This window comes from Pistacia vera, unplaced genomic scaffold, assembly GCF_008641045.1.
Source record: "Pistacia vera cultivar Batoury unplaced genomic scaffold, PisVer_v2 Contig601, whole genome shotgun sequence".
In the NCBI taxonomy this organism is placed as follows: Eukaryota; Viridiplantae; Streptophyta; class Magnoliopsida; order Sapindales; family Anacardiaceae; genus Pistacia; species Pistacia vera.
In genome coordinates, this window is record NW_022196448.1 from 399,982 (window position 1) to 417,093 (window position 17,112).

The 17,112-nt window shown below is 34.8% G+C and overlaps 1 protein-coding gene and 1 pseudogene across 3 annotated transcripts in view; one reads left to right on the forward strand and one right to left on the reverse strand.

The window, feature by feature from the left end:
* LOC116110377 overlaps positions 1–17,112 on the reverse strand; it is a 129,956-nt gene that overhangs the window by 95,463 nt on the left and 17,381 nt on the right. For all 3 annotated transcript variants that reach the window (XM_031396607.1, XM_031396609.1, XM_031396608.1), the window contains exon 2: positions 1,481–2,296. In XM_031396607.1, coding sequence (XP_031252467.1) covers positions 1,481–2,296 — 816 coding nt within the window. The remainder of the gene's footprint in view (positions 1–1,480; positions 2,297–17,112) is intronic.
* Positions 1–17,112, forward strand: part of LOC116110376 — an 85,827-nt pseudogene that overhangs the window by 14,732 nt on the left and 53,983 nt on the right.

Below are 17,112 nucleotides of genomic sequence, written 5' to 3' on the forward strand. Positions count from 1 at the left end.
ATGAAATAGATTTATAATGCACCAGAAGTTCATTACATTGACAGATTCTGAGACACGCACAAATTCACATATCCATAGGCACATAATTTATACTTCCAAGTATTGAATACAATGCAAAGCAACAGAATGAAATACAACCTTCACTGTTCAAATCAACCTCAAATATGTGAAGAAAATAACTTCTTCTAAACTTTCAAAGCAAAACGAACAATGAAGATAGAAAATAAACATCCTTCCACTCTCTAACTTCAGCATAAGGAACACGAGCTACAGAATATCTCACAAACCAGTTTGAAAATAAAGTTGTATTCCAAAGATTGCATCAAAGTTTGACCTGAATCTGATAGATACCTTCCAATACTCAATCAAACCACAATAATAACAGCAACAACACTCAGACTCAACCCAGAAAAATATCAACAAACAGTAGCCAAANGCTTTTGAGGAACAAAATTTCATGAAATAGATTTATAATACCAAAAGTTCATTACTTTGACATATTCTAAGGCTCGCACAGATTCATATATCCATAGGCACATAATTCATACTTCTAAGTATTGAATACAATGCAAAGCAACGGAATAAAATACAACCTTCACTGTGCAAATCAACGTCAAATATGTGAAGAAAATAAAGCACGAACAATGAAGATAGAAAATAAGTATCCTTCCACTCTCTGACTTCAGCATAAGGAACACGAGCTACATAATACCTCTCAAACCAGTTAGAAAATAAAGCCTTATTCCGGAGATTGCATAGATACCCTCCAATATTCAATCAAACCAAAACAATAACAGCAACAACACTCAGACTCAACCTAGAAAAATATCAACAAACAGTAGCCAAACCCATAAAATAAAAGTCAAGTCTATTTATATTCTAGCAAACCAAATACACAGAAGAATTAAATTTAGCAATGACCTTTCCACTTTTTTCTTTTCTGAATATCGCCCCCAATTCTCCCTGTCTACTTTTTATCTATTCAAACTCTCTCCACAACAGAATTCCTCAGTTAGCCACACTCTTATTGCCACCTGTCCCATATAATTCTTCCTTAACATTCATACGCCTCTTACTGCCACCTGTCCCACATAATTAATTCGTCCTTAACATTTACACGCCTAGGACCCTTTTGCCCAACTACTAATAATCCTCTACCACCCATTCCTACATTTCTTACTATAGACAAACACATCAGGTGTTTCATCAGAATCTTTTTTAGAACTCTAATCATTCTATAAAGATAGAATACAACACATTGAAAATAAAGATTGAGCTATCAAGAAAATGTTATTTTGAACAGCAAATCTTCCACTCACGACCTTCATTCTGCTATTATATATAAGTTATATCGTAGCTTTTGTATAATAAAGAGTTATTAACCCAGCAGAGATATGCATTATTAAACAAAAATGAAACTAGTGTCCTAGCAGTAATGATTGATATACATAACAAAGTTAATTGATAAAAGAATACGTACCGCTTCCTTGAATAGATGTTGTATAGTTGTATTAAGGTCACCCTCCCAATGCCCTTCATCATCATCGTTTTTCTCCTTCACTTTGTCCAATTTTGGTGTACTTAAGACTCCTCTAGAGAAAGTGTTCATCTTGGGGCAATTCCTAACCATCATGTCTTCCAAAGCTGGGAATTTGAAGGTCTGATTTCCAAAGCAAAAGCTTCTGAGGCTTTCTAAATCCCAAAGTCTTAGGGACTTTAATTTACTGAAAACAATTTCATCTTTTTCAACATCTCCTGTATTTGCTACTATTTCAACCATCGTCTCACAACCTCTTATGTACATCTTTTCAAGGTTCACCATACTTTTGGCCGTTGAGGATGTTACTAAGTTTACCAACCCATCACATTTCCATACATTCAGAGTTATTAGATTGTCAAAAGATGTTGAAGATGGCACTAGATTAATCAAATTGTGACACTGATACACTAATAGCTCTTCAGGATTTCGAAGAATTGAGACCTGATGAGAATCTTGTTTCCACACGTGCTTCAAATTGAAAAGTCCCTCAAGCTTTAACTGTTTAATATGTGTGAGCATCCCAATATGTTTCTCACCCTCTCCACATGAAAACAACTCTTGGTATGAATTTCCTTTTAATACGAGTTTTTCAAGATTGTTAAATCTCCAAAGGATTTCAATGGGCATATTTGTTGGTTCATTTTGAATAACATTAAGAACTTTCACTTTGGAAAACCGATGTTCTGGAAACTGATTTGGCCACATAGACATGATGTCTTTTCCACTTAATGTCAATTTCTCAAAATTGGAGTTTACCTAAAGTTCAATCATATAAATCATGTCAAAACAGATGTTCCAAACAATTTTACGCAAAATTAGAAATTTGTATATTTTCAACAATAACAAAAAAATCATAAATCTAAATTAAAAGAGATGAAAATGATTAAATTAACAGTTAGCAATTTACCTTCATTATATTTTCCTTCGACTGGGTTTTGTTTCTCTTGAATGAAATATTAAAGATCTAGTGTACTACATGGGTTAGGGAAATTAGGATTCAATTTAATATTGAGTAATAATTTTTTCATTTGTTTTATTAAGTAATAATTTTTTTCATTTGTTTTATTCGGTGGTCATTATTTGTTTTAGTGTTTTATTTGTTACAATTGAGTTTGGGGGTCATTGGGATAACAGCTTGTGGTTACAGGAGGAGGCGACAACATTGAGATGTGTAAAGCTAAAAACTTAACTCTTGTTTATGTATATATAAATATAATCATTCAAATGGAGATTATCTATTTTGGAAATTTGGAGGAGTGATATGGTTTTAAATATATAATTTAAGCAAATTAATGAGATTAATATAAAAAGAAGTGCACGAGGGTGTATTTAGCAGGAGTGGGGTGGGTGCGCCAGCCTTTACTCTCACTTTTCATTTGTTTTAGTGTAATTAGGATTCAATTAAATTAATTTGATTTTTTTTTTTATATTTTATCATGTTAATGTAAATAGGATTCAGTCAATATTTATAATCTAATTAACAATTATTTTAAACCTTTTTCAAGGGTAAAAAGTCCTTAAACACAAAATGGTAAAACTTTGGACTATTAATATGCTAAAATTTTGAGCTAAAAGATATATATATATATTATATATATATATATATATAATATATATATCTTATATATAATATATATATATTTAATATTATTCTTTTATTCATTTTCAAAAGATTTTATCAAATAAAACTTTATATTATAAAATTCATTATTTTGCATCAGATAGAAAGTAAGTTAATATACTTGAGAACAATATGTTTTAAATTGCTCAATTAGAATTAAATTTTGAAGTGTTTTATAAATCCTAATCAAAATGTCAACACGTGTGTATGTTGAAGAGGCTAGTGACAGTCTCTTGCAATACTTGTTAGTTAATTTTTTTTATTATTAAAGAAAGAAAAAAGGCTCATACCTTGTATTCTGAAGTGAATATGTGTAAATTCTGACAATAAGGAATCTCCAACCTCTTTAACTTGGGCCAACTTGAAGTGTGTATTCCAAGGTAGAAAGTTATAAGTTTTGGTAAGTCTTCGAGTTGTAGGAATTCTACCTCTGGAAATATAAATGTAGCAGCTGCTTCTGCTCCTTCTTCTTTGCCAACAATCTCCTTTAGTTCTTTACAACTACTTATCTCAAGATGCTGGAGCTGTTCAAAACTTTTGACCATAGAAGATGGAAATACGTAATTTAGTTTCTCCATATTACGAATGATCAAGCGTGTCAAACATTGATAGCAAAAAGACATTGTTGGAAGTTGGTTGTCCCAGATCATTTCAGAATTAATTGCTTTCAGTTCTAAGGTCTTCAAATTGGGGAAAACAACCTGCATTCAATGTTAATTTTCATTTCAGTTTTTTCTCATATGAAGTAAAAAAGCAATAATTGTTTCTGAACATTTGACAATATGCCCCTGGCCCATGGGGTTAGAATCTTAATAAAGAACTCTCTACCTGTCTAATCTTTAGCATGTGCAAACATTTGAGATACGTCTCGTACAGAAACTTTAGCATGCTAAAATTCTAATCATAAATAACTCTTTTTTTTTTTTTCATATATTTTAATAAAATACGAAGTAAAGAAGCAATAATAGCTTAATTAAGACTAGAACTAGAATGAATGAACATTTGACAAAATGACAAATTGTATGTCCACAGCTTGGTTTAGAGTAAGCATCGAAAATAAATTCTAGTGACAAAGTTTTAACTGAAATTTAAAATCATGAGAAGAATTTATGAAAAAAGATGAGAAGAATAACGCAATTCTATTGTAATCTTATTTACACTATTTTTTATTTATTATCTGAGGTTTTTTTTTTTTTTTTCTTGTATGTGTTAACAAAAGAAAATAAATGTCAAAAGAAAAAAAATTAGAATAGATAACTACAAAGTTATTGCAAACCAAACCTTTCCGTTAAAAAGTGGTGTGAAAGTATCAAGCTCATCTTCCAAATTATTATCATTGGACTGTAAATTCGTTGTTGATTCCTTTTGTCTCAATGGCAATGTTGAAGGTGTCTTTACTTCTGAGTAGAAGCTTGCAATCCTTGGACGATTCGTCAAAATCAGATAGCATAATTGACAAAATTCAACTCTCTCAATTACTTCATTGTTGTTGACATTATCTTCTCTTTCTGCAACAAAAATCTCTTTCATATTCTCGCAATTTGCCACGTGGATTGTTTGAAGATGTGGAAGGCTTCTTGAATTGGAGGATGAGAAGATATTCTTCAATTTATCACAATGCACCACTTCTATGATTTTTAAGTTGGAGAAAGAATCTATTATGGGTTGACCATAACATATCTCCTCCAAGTTAATTAGATTGAAAAGAATCAATGACTCCAAGGCAGGGAAGGCATCATGAGGTGTGCACTTTATAGAATCAACAATACACAAAACATTAGGATTATTGTGAACGCGAAGATGTTTCAATTGTGAGAAACCCTCTTTGTCTAAATCAAAAACAACATTATTGATCCCTTGCAATTGGTCTAAGCATAAGAACTCAACATTCTTGAAACCCTGCAGATTGTCTGACCAAATGGTAGAATTTAGCTTTAATTTCAACGTCCTAATTGAAGTGATAGGCTTATCAAAACTAAAGCTCTTAATTCTCATGTACATTCTACCAGATGACAATGAGGAACTACCAAAATTAGACGACCCAGCTCCTATTGATATTTTGTACCTATCTAGCTTTTTGGTGAACAAGCCTTCTGGCACAATCTCGTCATCTTTGATATCTATTTCTAAAGTGGTAAGCTGGAACAAATGCTTCAACTCCTCAAGACTAGCATTGCTTCTTTGAACATCGTGTCCTTCAACCTCCCATAACACAGAACATCCATTCATATATAACTCTTCCAATCGAACCAAGTTTGATAACACGTTTGGTGCAATAACTTCCAACTACTCACAATCTCTTAAATCTAACAACTTTAATTGAGTCAATTGACCTATTTCCTTAGGCAATTGCTCAACACTTGAACCTCGTAAGCTAAGAATTTTTAATTTCTTTAGCTTTCCGATGATTGCTACATCTTCAAATTTACTATAATCCAAACACAATGTTTGAAGGTTTACCAGGAGACTAAGCGACAACTGCAAAGAGGAAAACTGCATTCTAGTCAAATCTAGAAGTTTGAGTTTCTTCATGCCTATGAAAAAATTATCAAGAATTTTTACATGAGAATCTCCAACCTTGGTATTCATGAAGAGAGATTCAAGCTGCGGACAATCCAAAAACACCATACTAAGATCATCAATAGTACTATCACGTACAAATATCTTTTTGCAAATTTTTAGTCTACCCTAACGAGGCCATTCCCACTTTATCTCATTTCTCGCATAAAATACATGATCATCCCTATTTGCAATCGACAAAGCAACTTCTCGAACAAAATCATGCATTGAAAATGATTCGTAGGTGTGACCGTTAAGTAATAAACATGAGTCTTTAAGGTCATAGATCAATGCATTTACTTTATCTCATGCTTCTTCTATTATATAGATTCCTTGAAATATATCCAAACCTATAACATATTTGACCAAGTCTAAACTGAAAGCTTGATGTCTCATTAGACTACAAAGCAAAAAAGTTTTCTGTAGTTCCTCACCTTTTAAGTACTTGTAATTCAACTCAATCGTTGCATATGCTTCTTTCATATCTCTTGTGAAGTTTTTCGAGGAAGACATTTTCAATTGTCGCAGGGCTTCTTTCCACTGAGATGAACGTGAGAGATTTAAATTCTCTTGTGTTTCGATAAAATCACCTACAAGGAAAAAAGTTATTTAATTTAAAAAAAAAAAAAAAAAAAAAGGATTAGTGAGAAGTAGGCTAACCATTATTCTGTTGAAACTAAAACTTTAAAATTTGAATTATTTTTTCATGTTATTTTTACTTTAATTCTTTTTATTCACATAAAAAACACAGGAAGTACGAATTTATGTGTTAAGAAATTAAAAAGAATAGATTTTACCAAGAGATCTAGAGGGCCAAGACTAATAATTAAAGTATTAGAAATTGTATTATATAATTATATAAAAAGAAATTGAGAATTCCATAACATGATCACCTGCTGTCGTCTTAAACAGCCTCCAACTCTCTTCACCATTTAAACTGTCAATCTGTAAAGGATTAGGACAACCCATCTTCTGCAATGGCTTTCTTTCTCTTGCTGTCAGCAATAATTTACATCCCCTATCATCAACTTCATCAGGAATTCCAACACTAATTAAATCAAACTCATCCCAAAGATTATCTAAAATAACAAGGATTTTCTCCTCTTTCTTCTTCAATCGTTCATACAGCTTACTTGCTCTTTGAGTCTCTTCTTCGAATTTCACACCCAAGTTACGCGCAATTGCTTTCTGAATCTTTTCAATGTCTAGAGTTTTACTTACCTCAACATAAACCACCACATCAAAGATCTTCTCTTTCTTGGCTTGCCTGCCTATTTCCTTCACCAGTGTCGTTTTTCCGATGCCACCCATCCCGTACACCTCAACGTTAACATTAGCATCATTTAACGCCTTGAGTATATTTTTGAAAGTGGAATCTCTTGATATGAAAAGATCATAATTTTTGTCCGGTTTAAGCCACAAGTCCTCCAGAGTGGTGGGATAGGAAACCTCATCGAAGTCGTTTCGTTCCTGCAGGAGTCGAGATATATTATGCTCCTTTATTTCGAATGCTTTCTTACCATGTTTGTATAGGATGATCAAATTAGGACAAAATCCCTTGAAGCATCGGTCGTTTGCTTTCTCTGCAATCAACTGCTCTGCTTCATGAATGATGGAATTCACTTCATCCTGCCACTGCCTAACACTGTGTTTGATCTTTTCCACATTGTTTTCAGCCGCAACAACCTTATTCTTCACCTCCTCCTTTGCATCCTTCAGCTTCTGAACTTCATTTTCAAGATTGTCTAAGTTGTTCCTGTGGTTGTACAAATACATAAATCGGCGCCCAATCGGACGAGCAGACCACTTGCCAACCTGGAGAACAACACTCACCACACTCGCGATATTCCCGGCAGGTTCCACCATTTTCAATTCCTTTTCCTTTCTCTTTCTCTTTTTGTTTTTTGATGTTTGCAAAAATAGAAAAGAAGAAAAGCAAATGAAAATAAAAGAGAGACAGTAACAGAACAAAGCAGAGAGCAAAATTTTTTTTTTTTTTTTTTTTTTTTTATATAGATTAAAGGAGTCTCTCGAACGTTTTCTTGATTGAAGAAGGAGATTATTGTCGTTAAAGAACTGTCTGATTAAGAAATGAGGGAAAGGGGGAGAGGAAAACTAATTCTTTTAAGAAAAAAAGAGGATCTAAAAACACAAACAAAAACGAGAAATAAGAGGATCTAAGCAGTCCCTGAAGATATGAGAAAGAAAGAAGAGAGAAAAAGGCAAAAAGCAATAGAAAGAGGTGTTTAGAAATGTTGAAAGGAGAGGAACGAAGAGATTGGTGATTGATGGCAGTAACACTATGACTGGAAACACTAACATCATAACATTATAATAAATCGTCAAGTGGAAACGCTAACATTATAACATTATAACAAATCTGCATCTAACGTAACGACAAAATGTGAAAGCCGAAAACCATGGAATGCATGTGCCAAAGACTTTTATAAGATGATACTAACATTAAACACTAATCGGTAACATTTAAATAATAGTGAAATAATTTTCCAGGTTACTGATATATATGAAAACTTTGATATCAAACTTCATTGATTAATAAATGTTTGGTAATAATCAATCAAAACTCATCCCAAATAACAAAAATCTTTTTGTCATTAAGTTTTAGATGTTAAAATAAATAATAAAAAGTTAATTTAGTAATATTTACTAACTTATAACTACGTAAATTTTAACAGTTTACTAACAATTTATTAACCAAGAGGAGGATTTTTGTTACATTGAAAACCTCATAAGAATTGTTTTGATTATATAATAATATCTTAGAGGTATTAATTTCATTAATCTTTATTTAATATAAAACAACAACTCGAATATCGAAATCAAAACAAATTTTGAAAACCACAATCCAACCACGCTATGCATAAATTAAGAACCAAATATATATTAATATATATAAAGAAAGACTTGGCATTTGGCAAGTCTTGTTTTAGGCATGATCATGATCAACATTAAGGAGTTTAAAAATAAACGACAGCTCAACCATCATGTGGTGGCCTTGACTGCATTGAAATTAACGACAAAATGTGAAAGCTGGAAGTTAAAGAAATGAAGATTGATGTAATTAAATATTGTTTCAATATGTATATTATTATTAAGATGTCTTTACAAATGTCACGAAATTCAATTTTTATTCATTGTCTGAAAATGAAGATTGAAGTAATTAAAATGAGCATAAGAAAAATATACAATTATTAGTTTTCTTGCCTTGAGAAAAATATGTAATTAAATTCTTCAAATTTTTTTTTTTTTAATATTGTCACAGAAATTGTTTTACCCAAATGAATTAAGATTTTCTTTACCTGAACTAAAGGAAAAAAACTAAAAATGTTTTGGTTGGTTTCATCTCTATCCATATTCATTACTTCCATTGCGTAAGATAACACGCTACAACGATAATTCAGCTGAAAACAAAGTGGTGACCTTGATTATGTATAATATATATTAAAGCATACAAATGCATCTTGTAAATCCAAATTAAAAAAACAAAAGATTTGGTATCTGTCATTGTGATTTAAACATTTAATTAATATATTAATCAATAAATCTAACTAAACAAATGCATATAGAAAGTATCAAAATAATCCAACTACAAAAAAACAAACAACTGACAATCCAACAACTCTGTGCATAAAAATAAAATAAAAGCCGTATTAGAAATAATTAAATTTAAAGAAAGACTTTGGCATTGGCTCAAGTCTTCCAGTCTCTGCGTCATGACCTTCACAGAAAGGAGTTAAAAACTGAACAATAATTGATCCACGTTGTCGCCTTTATTAGGGAGAAATCACCTCTGCCAATCATAATCATAATGAAAGCTCCTGGACGGTAGCTCCAACAATCATATTTCCATATGAAAAATGCTATTATTACAAAGACACATACAAAGAGAGCTACAAAATGACATCATCCAGAAGAAAAAAACAAAGAAAAAACGGAAAAAGAGAAAGAGAGAGAGAGAGAAATCATGAAAATCAAGGGTGGAGATTTTCTTTGTATGCCCCCTTTGTGTCTTTGTAAAACAAGCATTGCTCTTTCCAGATTATAGCTTTCTTAATTTTGTTGGATATGGTTCATACTTCACATGACATTAACAGATTATCAGCTTACATAATGCATTCACGGTAAGCCCAATTAGTAATTGGGTTTAAATTTGATTTGCAAATATTTGAGCTTGGGTCGGGTTATATCGGGTTAACCTAAATGAGGTTAGGTTTACTATTATATGCCTATTTTCATAGTGAAAACCTTGGAGTGTGTAAATATTTGAGAGAGAGAAAGAGTGAACTGCCATCACTACTATTGTATTTCTGCAGATTTATGAATATTGGACATAGTTCATATATTGGGAACGACTCAGGGAAAATTGATTGTCTTTTTTACTTTTCAGTCATGTAAGAGCTAATTTACAATATGCAGAGTTGACATTCCATACTCAATTTAGCACTCACATGTATAATTTTGTATCACCATTCATTGGTAATAATCAATCAAAACTCATCCCAAATAATATCTTGTAGCCTTCACCAATAAGAAAATGTGATACCAAGACACTAAATTAGAAAAACGCGAGTGGGAAAGAACTTTACAATGTAATAAATAAGTATATGTGGATTTTCAATAATGTCTTTAGGGAAACTCACCAAAATGTTGATATAAGCGCAACTCACAATAAGACTTTACATAATTGAGACTTAATTAAGGAGATATCACATAATATATCTAGAGATACTTAAACCTTTGATAGATTATAATTTCATTTGATTATCTAATATTCTGAATGTTTGATCTTCGAAGTAATAAGTTAAGGGTAGTATGATATTCTCCTATTAAATGATAATATATGGTAAAAGTGTGAGTATCTAACTAAAAATGATGTTTTATTATTTGGATTGAATTATATATTATTAGTTTCACAATGAATTTAAATGAAATCATGTCATCCAAATTAATCAAATCATAAACAGAAGGATTACTATAAATTTTAGATTTATTATACTTTGTCTAACTAAATGAATTACAACATTATTTTTCATTTAAACGCGATGGATCTATATCTTAGATATTAATTAATATTGTGTCTCTTGCATTTAAATGAGTACATATAATTTTTAAAGGGATTTAGATTGATTAAAAATAATAGATTTGAATATTATATATAAGGGATCTGTTGATGCGTGATTTTGACACCAACTAAACGCACGTGTGAAATGCTAATTTGGCCCAGAAGAAACACGTGAATGGGAGAATGAGAGTGAAAGGGATGGAAAACAGTATTTAAAGTGGTTCAGATGCTCAAAGAAGCATGTCCTACGTCTACTGTTATTATATTAATAATTGAGATCAGGTCGCGTTTGGCGAGCTGATTTACAAGTGATTACAAATAGGAGAGCGTGTATGCTATTTTAGAGAGAGATTAGTTAATCCCCAAAATGAGAGAGGAGTCCTCTATTTATAGTGGGATGAGTTAAGGTAATGATTACTAAATCTGTGAATTAGTCAGGCCATCTATGCAAATCCTTCTTTATGTCCCATTGCCCACCTTTTGGAGCGATTTACGCGATTTGGTGCAAGGATTGGACACGTGAAATCTCTCTTGCTCTTGGCTAGTCTGGCACGCACCCACTGCACTAACAGAAGCATGCTGCTCATGTCATCACGTGACGTGGCTGCATCTGCATGGCTGCGGTCTACCTAAGCTTTGACTTTTTATGCTGACTGGGCTTTGTGTCAGCCCTACTTTTTCAGACATAACAGAAGTCCCCTAGTTTTTAAGGTTTGAGAATCGAACCTTAGAAACTACATATTATGTCATTATTTGATGCGCTTGCCGAGATTCTGGCCGTCCCGACCTGTTTACATGGAGGTCGTAGAAACACTCTCGTGCAAGCGACCTGAGATGGTCTTCACCTTAAGGGTCAGCGACCTAATCTTAGACCATATCAGTGCTATAACGGAGACTTTGGCCTTCTTTCGAATTTCACGACCTGATTGCACTTGGAACTTCTCACCAAAGGCAAGGGATCGCATTGCTTTGAAGTCGGCATATATTGAAGTCAAAGAGCCATGTCGCTATGCGACTATCATGGGATGAGATCAAGGAGTCACGTCGCTTCGCGACTTGCAAGATGAAGAGTGTTTTACATAACGACCTCTTCGTATACTATCTGTTGCACTTTTGCAGCGGATAGATTTAATGAAGTGCCTTTTGCTCTGACAGACGTGTCCTGTGCGCAATAAGTGTCAGTCATGCGTATTAAATGTGTGACATGCTGAAACGACATTCCCTATCAGAGCATTAAATGCGGATAGGGGCACATTTAATACGGAGGGAGAACGTGCCGTCGCTTGAGTTTTTTGACGGAAAAGAACGACAATTTGGTTTCTTGAAGCGTGACGGTCACCCTTCCTCACTGATCTGCGACACGTGGTAGCGATCAACGATGAGATGCGTTTTTCCGCTAAAACGTCGTTTGACTTCAGGAAAACCAAGCGCCATTTCTTTTTACTATAAAAACTCAGGTTCATTTCAGGCAATGTCACAATATTCATCTTTTCAGAGAGAGCAAGAGATTTTCGTGAACTTTGGTTCTTTGCCTTTCCAACCAGTGCGCACTTGATATTCGAAGCAGAAGGATTCATCTTCATATTCCGAGAGGTAAGAATCGTTCTCTGTTTTTATTTCTCATTTTCAATAGTTGATAAATGATTTCAGTCTGCCGGTAGTTGATCCGAGACAAAATGTTCTCGCTGGGTTCGAGCCATGGATGGTGGCTCGAAACATTCTGTTAGGGTTTTTCTAGGGTTTAGGAGAGGGAATATTTACTCTCCTCCACGTCATCGTACGAAATAGTGTACGAGGACTAAACGATTCTCTACTTGTCGCTTTTGCCGACAACAATAGAATAGACCCCGCAATGACCAGAGCCGAGGAAGGGACTAGTTTGCCTACGCAGGATGCTCCTGCGAGTCCCCCTTAAGAGATCCTGTCGATGTTGACTGCCAAGGATCTGGAAAAGATAGTAGAGCAATATGCTCTTCACATGGATGTCTTCCGAGATAGGACACGCGCAGGTCAGAATCTGCCACGGTGGCTGGCTGCGATCTCCGAGAGCATATTTAAGAGTGGAGGGTTGATCCCCTTTCACCCTTTTATCAAGTCGGTCCTTGACCACTTCGGGATTAAGCTGCTCCAGCTCATGCCAAATGCGTATATGATAGCGATGGCGATGTACATCACGTGCCGTGAGAGCGGATTGGGTGAGCTAACGGCAATGGAACTCGGTTGCTCGTATGTTCTGAAGAAAAGTAAGGAAAACGATTCTTACTACCTTTCTAGGCGAACCACCATCGAAGCGGGTATACATAGTTACCCAAGCAATGTGAGAGCCTACGAAACGAAGTTCTTCTTCTTCCGTTACGATGGCGTGTGCTATTTCTAGGATCCGAGTAGGTCCATACCCCCCCCCATTTTTAACAAGTTTGCGAATTCTTTTGGTCTTTGCTAACGAGCCCTTTTTCCTTTGCAGTTAAAAAAATGGCTAGCTTGGAACTCCTCGCGGACCCGGATAGAATTACCACCTTTGGCTTCCTGCCCGAGGCAAGTCGCGACACCAGATTGCTTGTGACGACAGAGAATTTACGGAAGTATGGTTTCTTAAACTCGGAAGTGATCTTAGAGCCCCCACCGAGTAAGTTTCGTTACATAGGTTTTTTCTCGATTGTGCATGTAATGAACTGTTTTTACTAACGATGTTCACGTGCAGCACCCACGCCTCCAAAGGTGCCTAGGTCGCCACGACAAAGGCAATTCACTTTCCCTCGAGTGAGCGCTGTTAAACTGACTGGAGATGCTCCCAACGGTCCCCCTGCCGGAGGGTCAACATCGGGAGCTCCCCAACCTTGGGCTGGTGCTCCAACCCGACCTACGGGCGCTTCCCGGCCTTCAACTACTTGCCCGAGGCAAAAGACGACGGCCCAATGCCCCAAGAAGAGGCGACAAATTTAGACCGAAGAATCAGAGTTTAAACCAAAGGACCTGGGTGTTCAGCCCAGGAGGTCACAGCCCGACATTCACACTGCTCCGGGAGCACCTCGAGCAGGGGAAAGCAAGGTTGCGGGCCCTGGGAGGAGACCGGGTAAGGAACCGGCAAGCGACATGCCCCCCATTGGAGGCACGGACAAGGACACTCCCGTGCTGGATTCGATGGGGCAACTCTCGGATCACCTGCAACCGGTGGTCTTCACCTTGCTGGAGTGCAACGGTGCCAAAAACTTGACAGACTTTTCACAAGTGTACAAAATCATGCAAGTAGTAAAACTCGAGTAAACGAGTGTCGAATCCCAAGGAAACTACCTACCAAGTACCAAACTAGTCTATTCTATTGCTATTTGATAAAACAGAACTTTAAGAATGATTTTAATGAAATAAAATAATAAACTAAAAACTAAACACTAAATAAAGGCAGAATTTGTAAACACTTTGAAGTAAAGATCAATATGACTAAACCTAGGGCATATATTTCACACCAATTTAATCCTATGCATTGACAATTATTGCTAACCTAATTAAGCTTATTCTAAAGGCCAAACTCCCTAATATTCCACTAACTTTCTCTCGAACAATTAGCGAATTAACCCTTAAGCAACAACAACCAAAATATTCTAAATTGAATTTAGAAGCTAAGAGATCATTAAGTTCTATGGAATTTACTAGAGCCTCACAGATCGCGGTAACCTATCTCTAGCGTGCTCAATCTATGGTTTATTACCTTAACAAATTAGGCTTCATCTCTCGATCTCAACCCAACCGATATCATTCAACTCTCGGATCCTTAAGAATTGAAAGCTATACACACAATATAAAATTTAGAATTAATGCTCAATAAGAATTAACACAATAAAGTCAACACATATTCATAAATTGGGCTACATCTTTAGCCTAGAAAGAGAATTAGTTCATAAATACAGTAATGAAAACAACCATTATATTGAATAACATGAGTTCAAGAACGGAAAATAGAAACACTTCTCTAATTTGTGAACGAGAATCGCAAGAATTCCGATCTCCAAAGTAGTGGCCGTCCTTTCTCCTTCTTCAATCCCCCTTAAAACTAAAAAAATCCTTATTTATAGTCTAGGGTTTTCAGATACTTAGGAAAAGAATTAAAATCCTTAACCCACTCAAATTCGGATTAGGAGAATGCAATAACCCAAACAGGCCCGAGACCCATCGCTGCGGCGATGAGAAACGATCACTGCAGCGATCGTTCTTTCTGTCCCCAGAGTCCGTGAACTTCAGAATTTGGTAAAGTCATCAACATAAACTTTGTAGATCTTTGAATAAGATTTCCAACGCCACCAGAATCGTCAAATTCCGATTACCACAGCTCAAGTTATGATCAAAATATCAAAGCATGCTCATCTTAAAGGATTTCCAGATTTTACGTTGTAGTTTCGACGAGTCACAACTTTCTCGTTTCAACTCCGATTCTTGCACCGTTTGTTCCTACTTGTCACGAATTCCATCGACATCATTCTTTTTCCTTCAAATATCGGTTTGAACCTGAAAATACTCAAAATACACCCGTGATCCCGTAAAAAGTATTTATGAAATAATAAATTCAAATTCCAACAATTAAACACCTTTTTCCACAAATAATCCAATTAAATCACTAATAAAATGTATACTTTCAAGCTCGTATCACAACCCCCAACCAGCTCTTTGCTAGTCCCTAGCAAACTAAGCGATAAAATAAGTCTCTAAGCTTGAAAATAAAACAGCCAATTAAAACCTATATCTAAACTATCCTAAACCACTTTCGTAGATTGACACGATTGCATTTAGCGTATGCAACAAGCCTTTAAACCCCTAGGCGGCCCTAGTGGATGAGTTGTAATCTCGTGAGGGTTTCCAGCGATGATACCCACAAACATCCATACTAAACTAATCATAAACTCCAAAAATTAAAAAAATAAACATGAAGAAAAAAACTAGAATTAACAAAAATTCTTGGATCAATTCATAAAGTTGTCTCAAAAATTGCATATACACAAAACAAATAGAATGATTAAAAATCTCCTAAAACTCACAGACAATGCAAACATCAATTCTATTTTCATTATCGACCCTAGAACATCCATACAACCACAAACCATTAGTCTACAAACCCGGATGGTGTTATGCACAACATTCATGAACAAAATTTTGATCTCAGTATCCGGGTTATGACTTATATGTGAATCAAGGAATCAAACTCCATAGGCTCACTTTTCACATGACTCTTCACTAATGTAGAATTTCACATCATCTTGGATCAATAGGTCTTTGTAAAGGTTGTAACTTTAGGCCAGGGTATGGGTTCCAAGAAAATGATATGAATAACAAAGTAAGATAACTCAATCTTCCTCCTGCAACTCTAAAATCAAATCGAACTCCACTTCTTCTCAACCACCAACCAGTGTGTCCACTAATTTACAACCCTCAAACTTGTATCTTTCTTCTTTTTTTTGTTTTTTGATACCATAAATGCGGCAAGGGAGATGCGTCTAAGGTGTACGTGGCGTTGTTATACCAGAGGTTGTCAAGTACTACTAAGCAGTTTTTAAGGCAGGTTCTGGTTTCCAACCAAAATACCCTTAAATTAGTCAGAATGTTTTTTTTTTTTTTTTTTTTTTTTTTAAACTATAATAACAATAAGAAGGCTGAAACATGCACACATGCACATCCCCACTGATTTTACAAACACTCCACAACCCCCAACCAATTTCTTCGCACGCGTGGGTTGTGACAACCACACTTTCTTACCAAAACTTGTAATAAGCTTGAAGAACAATAAAGTCTCTTAATAATAAAACGGGTAGGATTGTGTTTTAGGCTCAAAATCAGGATAGGGTAAACATTAAGTTCAAAGAACGAAAAAAACAAGGCTAAATTGTGTTTAAAAAGGCTCAAAGGGCTAACTAGCGATGACAAAAACAAGGTTTGGCTTGAAAGGCTCAATCGGTCCAAAAACAGCCTAAATCATTTCCTAAGTGATGTGAATTCTAGGATTTCGCCTTGAGTGATTATCAAATGAGTTTTAGAGTTTGTTGAAATCACAATAAAGTTCATGAAAACTTCATACATAACACGTCTCTAAGTAAGTGACTAAACCACTTTCAATCCACAGTTCACTAGGTTCTCAACTCCATGTCATTAATATTCACACACATACATAAGCAAAGGTAAAAATTAATTTCCTCCATTAGTTCTATGTTATTGCAATCACATTCTTATCATAGACATATGACTTCATCCAAGAGACAAAAATAAAACTCACAACCTAAAATGAAAGAATAAATTAAACTGTTCTCTAAATCCATACAAAAACAA